Below are 14,307 nucleotides of genomic sequence, written 5' to 3'. Positions count from 1 at the left end.
CGCAAACGATGATACGAGGACCATGAAGTGTTAGGATAGGTGATAATCGTGTATGTGTGGTGCTTTAAGTATCTGTTCATTATGTTCTGATCCTAGTTTCACTTTCACTACAAACTACACAATAATACAAAAGACACTATTGCCATATTCGTAATGTGAGGTTCAACAGCCTTAAAGTATTTTATAAAACGCATTTTAGTCATCTACCGGTTTCGGTTATTAACCATCATACACGATGTAGGGTGCAACATATTAGTTAAAGCCCTCCCATATTCCTTCGAAGCCGAACAATATCGAAATTATCCAGTGAAATGTGCAAACCATTTGTCTTAGAATACTAACAGTCACATCTTATGTCAAACAGACAAACATAACTAATGACTAATGTCACAGATTAACAGCTGAGGTTAAAATGCATTATATAAATCTACTCCTGTAGCCTACATATGAAAATTTAGTGGATTAACATTAATAATAATAATACTAAATATTAATCAAAATTTCATGGCATGAAGTGGGTACATTTTTTTATATGAAATACAGGACGTTGAGACTTGGGTAAAAAACAAGTCAAATCTGTGTGATTAGTGGTTTGCCTACAAAATAGATTCTGATAAACATCTATTTTTCAGAAAACTTTGTGTTTGTGCTTTGGGCCCTTGTGGTTCTCAGTGCCTCCATTGTAAAACTCCACAATGGAAAAGGTAATGAACACAATAACAATAACAGAAATAGTAATTATCATATTAATATTACTGATACGCACTCAGTAAAAAATATATATTTTAAAAGCATTAAAATGGGCAAGGAAAGGTGCAGTGAGAATCTCGGTCCATTAGAAAGAACCAATCCGGCAGTTCCTCTGACTGAGTTGGGTATACCACAGGAAGAGTAAATGACGATACATTAGACAAAAAAACCTGTATCCCTTTATATGGCTAATTGTTATACTGCCCAGAGCAATGTAATGATTTATAGCATTAGTAATGCTATGCAGCACTCTGTTTTACATGTTCCAATCTCTGCCGAGTCCTACAATTTGTTCTTTCTGCAGTTCCTTCCATATCAATTTAGCTTCTCCTGGAAGATTTCCATAATGTGCAAGTAATCTAAGCCTTTTCCCATACCATTTTTTCCTCGTTCACTGCATCTGCATTTTGCACAATACCCATTTTCAGATTCTCCGACGGATTCAAACACCTAACCCATCATGATCCATATCGGAGAATTCTGTATCGTTAGGACACGCTGATATGACACCGTTCGAGTCGACGAGTTAACTTGGCATTTGCTTCACGTTTCCATTTTATTTGGTGACTTCCTCGACTGAGATTGATATAATTCTTACGTTCTTGGCTACCCAAGCGAAGTCGCTGTTGTGCACCATGTCTCTGCACGGCTGGTTTCCTGTCCCACACGTCTCCCGGTTTGGATTAATTTGGGCTGTTCTTTCTGGGAGTCGCAGCTGTAAAGAAATTATTCTACTACCAGGTCGGTAGCATCAGTTCCGTCTGTGCATTGCATCCACGACTCCAAGTAGGAAAGCTCTCCGAGTTCGCGTGGCTGGTGACGGAATATTACAGAACGCGGTCCAAAAATACTCTGCGTGCTCTGCGAACAGGATTCCCGTCCGCAATAAATACATCGGGTAGTAAAAGCGAGCAACGATGACAGTTTGGGAACTCAACGGGCAGCAACCGCAGCTCAGAGTAAGATCAACGTTGCCCCGCTACGCACAGTGCGTTCCATTCCTGTGTATGAAACGTGTTAGTCATGTCGCGTATCAACTACTAGACTTCTTTTATCATCGCATTTTTACAACGTAAGTTGTTTTGTCAAGGAACGGAGCACAGCATGTTTCAAAATAAGAAAATTTGAAAACAGAAAAAAGTATAAAATTAAAAAAACACTCAAAATAGATTCACCGTCGTGTACACAACAAATAATGTGTTAGAGTGAGGCTCTAAGCTACTGCGAGAGGCAGTGAAAATAATTATAAGTGAATACGCCTGACTAGTTGGTTTTTAGGATTCCGTACCTTAGTCGTACAAACGAAGCCCGGTACAAAAGGCACGCTTATAGGATCACTTCTTTGTCTGTCTGATCGAATTCAAAACACTTTTCTCAAGGAAGGGCAGACGTATCAATTTGAAATTTGTACTAAATTGAAAAGTCTATATTCTGTTGGCGATGCAAAAAACTGAAACTTCTAAGTCAATGCAGTCAAAAGATGTAGCCATTTATGTCACATGTTTTGATACAAACTCACTTATCAAAACCTATACAGTACTTCCCTTTGGCCTAGAATCATGAAATCTGCCAAGAACCTTGGCTTCACAGTATAAAAAAGGGAAAAAAAATCAGAAATTGTTGATCTGTAATTAAGTCACATGAAAAAATATTTTTTCATTTGTTATCCGGCTGTATGTCTGCCCCCTAAACCCCGTTTTCTCAGGAACTATTAGACATATCAAGTTGACCTGTATGTCACGTACTAAGGTCTATGGTCCTTTGGTGGTCTAATAATATTAAGCTTCTAAGTTAGTGCAGTCAAAAGATACGGCCATTTATGGCGCATATTTTGATACTCCTATACTGACTCATCAAAACGTATTGGCTACTTCCCGTTGACCCAGAATCATGACATTTGGCAAGAAGCAAGGTTGCACAGTACAAGTTAAAGAAAAAAATCAGAAATTGTTAACTTGTAATTGTATTACGCATAAAAATATTTCTTTTGTCGTTTGTTATCCGATTTCAAACTTAAAATTAAAGCATTCTTGAAAGTCTTGGAATTCCTGGGAACCGATATCTTGCCAGCATGAAGGACGATAACACGCAAAAATTGTCGATATTCTCAATTCTCAGGATGGATGAGCTGTTTATATACATAATTAATAATTATAATTAATTACATTAGTAATTATAATTAATAATATGAGCCCTACTCGCATCTTGCCAATTCTTTTATGGTGGAAATGTCTATGTATGACTGCCAAATAACCTTTGGATATTCTCTACACAGATGAATAGTGTTCCGACTAGCTTCTTTTCCATGCTGCTCGTTTACTTACACTTACGAAGGCAAAATCTGACACCAATTTTTGGCACAGTTCAATGATACGATGTTGCAATAAATTTAACGGCGACAAACTGCAATACTCGCGGTGCTTTCTCTTTTAAAGACGAATTGTTAATAAGCCAGTAGCTAATATCGTCCCAAAGTTACGTAAATTTAAAGATGTCCTTGGCGCAGATAAAAATTACACATTACTAGGACAAATGGTGTCCTTACTTTATTTTTTGGGAACTATACACAATAATTTCGTGAGAATGGGTTTTAATATGTATTCTACCGTCCTTACCAATCGAATGGAAGATAGTAATGTGGTCAGAACATAGCACTGAGATGCACCGAGCGCAGAACGAGGTCGGATCGGGTAACATACTGGACTTGCGTTAAGGAGGAGCCGAGTCCAAGTCTCATTGCGGTTTCGCAGGTGTTCCATGGTTACCGCTAATCAGTCAAGTACGAACCTCATAGGTTGTCACTTAAGTCATTTCTCAGCCATAGCGTTCTTCCAGTATTCCTAGTCCCACAAGATACACTACCTGATCAAAAGTATATATATGTAATGCAAGATTGACAGTTGAATGTCACGAGAGGCGCAACCGCCAGAATAAAAGGAGGCGGGGAGTACGAGGGGCGTTTGAAAATTACGTGAGAAAATAAAAAGTACTTATGTGTTTGGGGTGAACCTTTTTTATTTTTCGACATAGTCTCCTTCTAGACTTATACACCTCGTCCAACGCTGTTCTAATTTGTTGATCCCTTCCCAATAATAGGAACTGTCCAAGTCTGCAAAACAGCTATTTGTTGCTGCAATCACCTCCTCGTTTGAATCAAATCTTTGTCCCGCCAACCATTTCCTCAAATTGGGGACAAATAGTAGTTCGAGGGAGCCAAGTCTGTAGAATAGGGAGGATGTGAAACGAGTTGGAATCCTATTTGCATTGATTTTGCGACCACAACTGCTGAGATGTGTGCTGGTGCATTGTCGTGATGGAAAAGTACTTTTTTGGGGTCCAATCTCCGGCGTTTTTCTTGCAGCTCGGTTTTCAAACGGTCCAATAACGATGAATAATACGCACCTGCAATAATTCTACCCTTTTCTAGATACTCGATGAGGATTATCCCTTGCGAATCAAAAAAGACAGTCGCCATAACCTTTCCGGCCGAAGGTCTGGTCTTCGCCTTTTTTGGTGCAGATTCTCCCTTGGTAACCCATTGTTTAGATTGTTGTTTGGTCTCAGGAGTATAGTAATGTATCCACGTTTCATCCACGGTGACGAAACGATGCTTAAAGTCCTCTTTCTGAACAGCGGCAAGCAATGCTTGCAACACTTCACACGATTCCGTTTTCGGCCAAGCTTGAGCAATCGCGGAACCTATCTTGCGAATAGCTTTCTCATGTCCAAATGTTCGTGCAAAATATTATGTACCAGTTCATTCGAGATGCCCACAACACCACCAATCTCACGCACCTTAACTCTTCTGTCATCCATCACATATCATGGATTGCATTTCGGCCGATAATTTACGACTTTGACAGTCTAAAATGTAAATATTAAGCACGAAGACTTATTTAACATAATTCAACCCAGGCTGTGGTTCAGTGCCATGTTTTCCGCTCTATTTGGGTCATGTGAAGATCTGGTATTTGTATTTTAACTACTCGTAACAAGATTTTCTGTATCTCAGGTGTGCCTGTCATATTTGTCCTAGCTTAGTGCCCGCTGCTTCGCTTGCGTACACTGTACATCCTGCAGAGATTTTTTTGTTTTGTTTTTATTTAATCGAATTTTTATGTTGTTCGCAAACTGCAACATCATCTAAGCTTTTCATACTAATTAAAGCTATATAAGCACGGCTTTTTTCCGAATGTATTTCTGACCAAAAAGCGGATCTGGTAGCTACAGTCCAGAATTTGCAACTTCCATAGCAACTTTCATCCCCTAACAAGTATTTGTTTATGTCTAACGGAGAAGTGAGATACGAATTTTTGTAAATTTAGATTTAAAATCTTTTTAATGCAACGAAATATTTACTTAAAGATTTAAATGCCCTGTTGCACTCCCTTAGGGGCTGTATTTCCAGAAAACTGAAACGCGTACTTTATTTCTAACCGCGAAGTCAAATACCAATTGTCATAGATGTAGCCTTAAAAATCATTAAGTAGTTCTTCAGTAATTATTTATTTTTAAAAAACTTCACCCACTATTTTATCCCCTTAGTGGTTGAATTCCCAAAAATGCTGAAACACGTATTTTTTATTTTCTAATTGAGCAAGCAAATACCAGTTTTCGTAGTGCTAGCTTCAAAATTCCTTTAATAGCGACATATTTTGAAAAAGGTTTTCATCCCTTATTTCACCGCCTTAGGAGTGGAATTTTCGACAGTCCCGTCTTAAACGATGTCTGCAGTATAAGAGCCACACCTTCTCCAAACTTCAAGTTTCTGGGCATAGGGGTTTGGGCTGGGCGACTCCCTTAGGTGCTGAATATCCAAAAACAGCAAAACACGCTTTCTTTCATCTCTAACCGAGAAACCAAACACTACTTTTCAAAGATTTGACTTTGGAAATGCTTTGACAATGAATTATTTTCATAAAACGTTTCACCACTATTTCACCCCCTTTGGTGCTGAATTTACGAAACAGAAATACAAATTGTCGTGATGTAGCTTCAAAAATGCTTGCATATTGAAATATTTCCATAAAAACTTTCATCCCTCGTTTCACCCCCACGCATTGAATTTCTAAAAGCAATGAAACACCCTTTTTTCTCTAACTGAGAAGTTAAATTTAAATTTTCATAGCTTTAGCTTTAAAATACTTTCACAATAAAATATTTCATGTAACAGTCATCCACTATTTCACTCCGTTTGGGATTCAATTTCCAAAAACACTGAAACACACACTTCTTTTGAAACCTCCTGGCAGATTAAAACCGTGTGCCGGACCGAGACTCGAATTCGGGACCTTTGCCTTTCTGGGGCATAGGTCCCGAGTTCGAGTCTCGGTCCGGCACACAGTTTTAATCTGCCAGGAAGTTTCGTATCAGCGCACACTCCGCTGTAGAGTAAAAATTTCATTCTACATATTTCTTTTATTTGTAACCAATGTTCACAGATGTAGCTTTAAGAATACCTTCATAAGTTCTTTAATAATGATATATTATTAAGAAAATCTTTCACCCACTATTTCATCCTGTTTGGGTTAAATTTCCAAAAACGCTGAAACACGTATTTCTTTATTTCTGACCGAGAAACCAAATGCCAATTTTCGTAGGTATGGCTTCAAAACTGCTTCAATAGCGACATTTTTCAAAAAAAATTTCGTCACCTATTTCGCCCACTTAGGATTCGAATTTCGAAAAATCGCTTCTTAAACGACGCCTACAGTATAAGATCCACACCGTCCGCAATTTCAAGTTCCTATCCTTGGTGGGCTGAGCGATGATGGGTTAGTCAGTTAGTTAATCAGTCAGGACGTTACCTTTTATACAGGGTGTCCCATTTATCTTGACCACCCTAAATAGCTGTTTGTCCAGATGGAAATTAAAAAGTGTTTCAAGCAAATGTTCTTCAGCCATCAGGGGGACATCAATCAGCATGATTGCCTTCGTTGTAGCTTTGTTTTTACAAAGGTGTGAACAGCGGTATGACTCTTTTAAATGGCACCCTGTATTTTTTATTTGGTAATTCATTTCCTCTACTAAAGACCTATTCAAATATGTATCACAGTGTGCCATTCACTGAAACACAGCGTTATTAATTACATAACACAACACTGACGTTGACGCTTAGTGTAGGTACTCGGGGTAATGGAACACATCCACGTGCTGTCGTTGACACAGGACAAATGTAAACACAAGTAGAATGCACACGCGACATTCCGTCAACCATCATCAGTAGAAGAGTTGTATGCGTAGAATGTACATCAACGAAGAGAAGGTAGAAATGCTACTCATCTGTGGGGAATGTATGTTAGCAGAGAAGTAATTGCAAGTACTGTTTTCTTATGTGCGGGTATATTTAGTACAGTACTTCAGGACTTTTAAATACTGTTGTGTAGAGTAGGCATACAGTAAAAGCTGTCCTTCGTACAAACTGCATCGACATAATGTTTCTTTCCTTGTTGTTGTTGTTGTTGTTGTTGAAGGTAGGCGTAATACTACGCAGGCAGCCCAACTGTACGGAGAGCGATATCCTGACGAGAACCCACCTTCCCGACCGATGTTTTCTCATCTTGCTGGGACGCTTCAGGAAACGGGAAGTTTCAACCCACGACAATGCAATCATCGTAGCACTCTCACAGACGAAGCTGCTGAAGTCACTGTTCTCGCTATCCGTTGCTATGAATCCACATGTCAGCACGTGACAGCTTCAACACGAGATCGGCATTCCTAAAACCAGTGTGCATCGTATTCTTACACGTCACCGGTTCCATCCTTACGATGTACACCTACATCAAGAATTGCATGGGAATGATTTCCTGAATCGTGTACAGTTCTGTCAGTGAGCACAGCAGCAAATCCTCGCCAACCCTAACTACTTCTCCAATGTTCTATTTACCGATGAATGTTCCTTCTCAAACAAAGGACAGGTAAATACAAGGAACATGCATTATAGGTCCAGCGACAGCCCACGATGGCTTAGACAGGTTAAACATCAGCGTCAATGGAGAGTTAACGTCTGGTGTTGGATGCTTGGTGCTACAATTATTGGCCCTTATTTCATAAATGGTAGTCTAAACGGCACAGCGTATGCCATCTACCTCAGACGAATTCTTCCTCCTCTTCTGGATGAAGTGCCGCTAAGAACCAGAATGCTTATGTGGTATCAACACGATGGATGTCCAGCACATAATGCCTTGCGTGCACGTCGTGTTCTGAACCGAAGGTATCCTGCCAGATGGATTGGTCGAGGAGGAACTGTTACTTGGCCTGCTAGGTCTCCTGATATAAATACTCTAGACTTTTTTCTTTGGGAATGCATTAAAGACGTTGTCTATCGCGATATTCCAACAACTCCAGAGGACATGCAGGAACGTATCGTGCTTGCTTGTAATTCTCTTCAGCAGGCAACACTGGAAGCAGTGAATAATTCTTTCAGTCAACAATTGTCCAGTGTTTCGGTGTCCAGGGTCACCACTTTGAGCACCTTTGAATGTTCTACTCCTGGGCAATGGTACATGAGAGTCAAAGTCAATTTTGTGTTATATTTTTACTTGTTTTTCATTTGTTTTCTGACAACTCCGACAAGTGGATGAGTTCGTGGTCCCGGGCTCAAAGACAGTATTGTATTATGTAATTAATAACGTTGTGTTTCACTGAATGGTACACTGATACATTTTTGAACAGGTCTTTAGGAGAGGAAATCAATTACCGAATAAAATATACAGGGTGCCATTTAAAGAAGTCATACCGCTGTTCATATCTTTGTAAAAAACAAACCTATAACGAAGGAAATCATGCTGATTGATGTCCCTCAGACGGCTAAAGAACATTTGCTTGAAAAATTTTGTAGTTTGTATCTGGGCAAACAGTTATTTAGGGTGGTCAAGATAAATGGGACAACCTGTATAAGGTTTTAAGTTCAGCTGGGCCCTTCCAGTCGCGGGAGCAAGCTCGGGTCCCTCCGAAGCGTTCGGTCGGTTTCACCGGCTTCCTGGTTTTCGAAAAAGGCAACATACACGTTGGAAATGCTAAGCGGAGTGTTTAACAGTGGCAAGAGGTTTTCAGTGAGCACATAGAGCCTGCCTCTCTCACTGTGCGGATCTGGTAGACAGCTTAAGTTTATTGTCAAAAATCACTGTGTACGCTTTTTGCTAGCTTGTTTTGAGATTTGATCTAATAGTTATATTTGGAATCTTGTGAGATTCGGATCTGTCTCGTGTTATAGCGTACCAATGAAAGAAGTGGTTCAAATTATCAATTTCTTTAAAAGTAAACTTTTAATATTGAATGTTTTTAAACTTATTTCTCTTATTGGCATGTTCGTGCCAGTTAATTATTCTTAGAGTCTCTTTGAATTTTCTCTAAATAAGTACTCGTTTTGTTTTTTAGAAAGACATTTATTGCGTGAAGTAATACTGAGTACTTAAGAAATTGTTGACGTAAATGCTGTTCGTATCAGTGCCCTGATAAAGGCAGTAATTTCGTGAGTATTATACTATCTATTTTAACCTCTTTGGAGACATGTTGCTCCATTATTAGAAGATTATTTATCTTGTTTCTTGTTAATTTTATAGAATAATATTGTGTGGTTTAAATTTTTTCCTTGTTGTCAGCTTTGGATCCTTTTAGCGGGCCCTTTAATTTTTAATTAATCAGTTGCTCTTGTCAGCTGCTGGCACCCGTTACTTATGCAATAAAGAAAAGTTTTTATTTTTATCGAACGGTGAATTTTGCTGAAGAGAAAACCTCTGGAATCCAGTCTTTCTATTTGGGTCCTCTCCCGGAAATCCTCAGAGCGTCAATACCCATATAAACTATCATCGGATCAGTAACTTAAAGATTCAGTATGTAAGGTGTCAGGCAAATCCAACACCTTCCATGAAAACCCTGACATGACAAGCAAATCCAGTAGTATGTCACATAGCTCCAAATAAATCGTGACATTAAATTAACCAGAGTAATACGAGTAACGAGTGACCAAATGGAATACCGCAGACTAACACAAGAATGCTTAAATGCATGTCATACCTTCCCACCGTGAGACAGACGCAGTTCCGAGGGGAGAAACGAGAACAGAAGCCGAGAGCAGAACCGTGTTAAGCGAGAAGGCCCTACGATAAGGGACGGACACCCACGTTGCCAGCTAACCGCTACGACCACACCACCTGCAAGTTTTTAGCGTGAGACTTTTTCGCGTCTCTGTTACGTTAGGAGCACCCCCCAGCCCATGTTAAAAGCTAGAGCCCTCCAGAAGAACAGTGTAGATCTTACGATAACACAAAAAGGGCCACACCACCCGCAAGTTTTAGCGTGAGACTTTTTAGCGTCTCTGTTACGTTGCAAACTTTAAAAACATTGCCCCACCACGAAAAGTACGTATAACGTTTCTCATTGGATAGACAGAATTTTTGTAGGTGGAGCTTAAGGTTAACATTGAGACCCTGATTGGTCAGATGAAAACACAGCCAGATAGTTTTTTTTAAACCAACTTCGGTAAATTGTAGTAATGAGAAGTTAGGAAAGAGTTGCTTTCGAGAGGGCGAGCTGGACGGAGCTGCGCCGGCCGCCGCCCCCTGATGAACACCGACAAGGTAATGAACACACGCGATGCCGCATTTTTGAGCACATAAGGCTTCACTCAGAACTGCAGAAGTCTCATCTGTTACATCCCCTTTTTACGTAATACTAGTGTCGATCGTCAATTAAAGCTCATGGTGTTCACATTTGCCACTTGAAGTAAAAATCTGAAACTCGATGATTTTTCTGTTATATAGTTATTGAGAAGCCACATCAGCCACTGTAATTTACGACAAGTTAGATAAGTAATTAAAGATAATTGAGGGTCACTGTAGACCATTTTGATAGTTTTCTCTCTTGTGAAACTTAATTTAAACCTAGATTATAGATGTGATATGGCATAGGTCATCCTTCGATCCATTGTAGAACTTGGAAACCCATTCAGGGAATATTCGTTCACATTTTTGTTGAACGCAGTTGGTTTTTACCATCCTGTATTAAAACATTTCCTTTTATCAATAGTGCAATTTATAAACGATGTTTTGTGAGTAGAATAAAATTTCCAATGGTAAACTTAACTGCTTTTTCGACGTTATTTTACCAGCTAACTAAAAATAGGAAAGTCTTGAACCCCTTCCACTAAATTTAGTTAGTATTAAGATTCCTTTACAGGGAGTGCAGTAGAGCTGACGCTGAAATCATTAAGTATTTGGTTATATCATCGCTAGTCTCACTGAACTCTTCTGAATTCTGCATGTCATGTGTGGTCTGACGTCTCCTTACCAGCAACAGGTCCCAGGTTCAAACTAGTCAATTCCCTAAAAACACGCTCAGAGTGTCGTTGCGCGAAAGTGGTAGGGAGACACGATATAGAACAAACAGACACCACGCAGATTGTTTAGAAGTACAACGTATTAAGTCAAACAGTACCTGGTCGAACACACTACGTATACTGAGTACGCACTTATTCAGTCCAGTTATGTATTACTTGACCTAATATGTAGTATTTATTATGTAAGTTCTATGTAGTATTTATTATGTAAGTTATTGTCATGTTGGCGGTAATCTGCTGAAACGCTTAATTAGAACATATAAAATGCGATCTACACAGAACAACTTTGTGTATAACGTTGCCAAATTAGTACTGGGATGTACAGCAGATTGCTCAGAATACGAATAGATTTTGTTTGTATTTTGCGTTTACTTTATACACTGATAAGCCTAAACATTATGGCCACTGCCCGGCTCGACGCTGAATGCCGCATAATGACTAGCGGGCACGTGACGCAGTAGCAAAAGAATGTCAACGGAGGTATGGGCTGCAAATGGGGAAATGCATTTTATAAGCGACTTTGACAAAGCGCAGTTTATTATTACGCAGAGCCTGTGAACGAGTATCAGCTATAAAGCTGGTTGAATGCCCACGTGCTACTGTCGTGCGCATCTCCGGAAAGAAATAGAAGAAGAGTGAAACTAGCACTACGCCCTAAATGGTTAGAAGTCCACGACTCTTCACAGATCGTGGGGTGCGGAGCCTTGTCTGCTCTGTAAAGTAGGATAGATGATGATTTGTGGCATCTCTGCCGGAAAAGCACAATGCTGGTGTACGCGCGAGTGTTTCGAAGCATACCATTCATCGTACATTGTTTAGCAGGGAGCTCCGCAGCAGACCACCCCTGTGTGTTCACACGTTGACCCTACGACGTCAACTACGATTGCAGTGGGCACGTGAACATTGGTCGTCTCTACAAACGCCATCATCGAGGTGAACGGCGGCCCGAAACGTGCAGCGCGCCAAGGACGTGCTGGTGGGAGCAGTACGACTACTATGCTATGGGCGACATTCTCCTGCTCTTGTATGGTACCTGTTTTGTAATCGAAGACACACTGGCAGCTGTGAACCACCTGCATCCCTTCATGCTTGATGTCTTTCCCGACGACAGCGTCATCTTTCGGCAGCATAACTGTTCGAGTCTAGAAGCCAGAAGTGGCTTCAGTGGTTTGAGGAGCACTCTAGTGACTCATTTTGATGTCTCGGTTACCTGATTCGCCTGTGTAAATCATGTGGAACCCATCTGGGTCGCTATCGGGCGCCATCACTGCGTACACAAATCAACGGCCCGTTATTTACGCGAATTACATGACCTGTGGGTAGACATCTAATGCCACGTACCTCCACAAACCTACCAACAAAATGTCGGATCCCTGATACGCAGAATTCGTAATGTACACTATTGGCCATTAAAATTGCTACGCCACGCAGATGAAGTGCTACAGACGCGAAATTTAACCGACAGGAAGAAGATGCTGTAATATGCAAATGATTAGCTTTTCAGAGCATTCACACAAGGTTGGCGCCGGTGGCGACACTTACAACGTGCTGACATGAGGCACCTTATCCGCATGGCTGTAACGGATCGTGCAGCCACGTCTCTATCCCTGAGTCAACAGATGGGGACGTTTGCAAGACAACAACCATCTGCACGAACAGTTCGGCGACGTTTGCAGCAGCATGGACTATCAGCAAGGGGACTATGGCTGCGGTTACCCTTCACGCTGCATCACAGACAGGAGCGCCTGCGATGGTGTACTCAACGACGAACCTGGCTGCACGGAGTGCAAAACGTCATTTTTTCGCATGAATCCCGGTTCTGTTTACAGCATCATGATGGTCGTATCCGTGTTTGGCGACATCGCGATGAACGCACATTGCAAGCGTGTATTCGTCATCGCCATACTGGCGGCGTGATGGTATCGGGTGCCATTGGTTTCACGTCTCGGTCACCTGTTTTTCGCATTGACGGCACTCTGAACAGTGGACGTTACATTTCAGATGTGTTACGACCCGTGGCTCTACCCTTAAAAAAAAAATGGCTCAAATGGCTCTGAGCACTATGGGACTTAACTTCTAAGGTCATTAGTCCCATAGAACTTAGAACTAATTAAACCTAACTAACCTAAGGACATCACATACATCCATGCCCGAGGCAGGATTCGAGCCTGCGACCGTAGCTCTACCCTTCATTCGATCCCTGCGAAACCCTACATTTCAGCAGGATAACGAACGACCGAATGTTACAGGTCCTGTACGGGCCTTTCTGGATGCAGAAAATGTTCGACTGCTGCCCTGTCCAGTACATTCTCCAGATCTCTCACCAACTGAAAACGTCTGGTCAATGGTGGCCGAGCAACTGGCTCGTCACAATACGCCAGTCACTACTCTTGATGAACTGTGGTATCGTGTTGAAGCTGAATGGACAAGTGTACCTGTACACGCCATCCAAGTTCTGTTTGACTCAATGTCCAGGCGTATCAAGGCCGTTAGTACGGCCAGAGGTGGTTGTTATGGGTACTGATTTTTCATGATGTATGCACCCAAATTGCGTGAAAATGTAATCAAATGTCAGTTCTAGTATAATATATTTATCCAATGAATACTCGTTTATCATCTGCATTTCTTCTTGGTGTAGCAATTTTAGTGTATTTCTTTCCAAAAGAAGGACAAACAAGCTATTAAGCAGGTGTATGTCGACAGTGTTTCTAGATTTCCATCAGTATGACGGTACGTCGCTGTGCCGTGTTGCAGGAGTCTCAGCTGGTGGTGGAGCGGTGCGAGGCGCAGCTGCGGCAGTGCGAGCGCAGCCGGGCGCAGGGCGGCGGCTCCGTGTGCGGCTCCGACAACAACACCTACCACACGCTCTGCCTGCTCGAGCAGGCCGCCTGCAAGGGCGACAACGTCACGCTGCTGCACCGCGGGCGCTGCAAGCGTGAGTCCTCCAGCCTGTAGCCTTCTACAATCGTACACCAAGTGCAACGCTGTGGGGAGCCTCAGTTTTTTAGTGGAGCATTGTGTCATTAATACAAGCATGAACAGTTTCTAAATCTTTAGTCGAGTTTCACGAGGTTCAATATTAGGTCCAATCTTCTTTTCCATATTTTTAAATGGCCTGTCATTTAATACATATCAAGCGGAACTAGTTCTTTTTCACTGACATGAAAGTGAACAGTTTGTGACTTTTTGGGGAGGAGAGGACGGGGGGAGCGAGGAAG

General features: G+C 41.2%; 1 protein-coding gene across 3 annotated transcripts in view; it reads left to right on the top strand.

Moving 5' to 3' along the window:
- Positions 1 to 14,307, top strand: part of LOC126481346 (SPARC-related modular calcium-binding protein 2) — an 831,237-nt gene that overhangs the window by 522,742 nt on the left and 294,188 nt on the right. For all 3 annotated transcript variants that reach the window (XM_050105041.1, XM_050105040.1, XM_050105039.1), the window contains exon 2: positions 13,844 to 14,024. In XM_050105041.1, the coding sequence (XP_049960998.1) occupies positions 13,844 to 14,024 (181 nt within the window). The remainder of the gene's footprint in view (positions 1 to 13,843; positions 14,025 to 14,307) is intronic.

The sequence above is a fragment of the Schistocerca serialis genome, chromosome 5 (genome assembly GCF_023864345.2).
Source record: "Schistocerca serialis cubense isolate TAMUIC-IGC-003099 chromosome 5, iqSchSeri2.2, whole genome shotgun sequence".
NCBI classification, from domain to species: Eukaryota; Metazoa; Arthropoda; class Insecta; order Orthoptera; family Acrididae; genus Schistocerca; species Schistocerca serialis.
The sequence above is the reverse complement of the archived record's forward strand: the minus strand, read 5'-3'. Positions and strand labels throughout refer to the sequence as shown.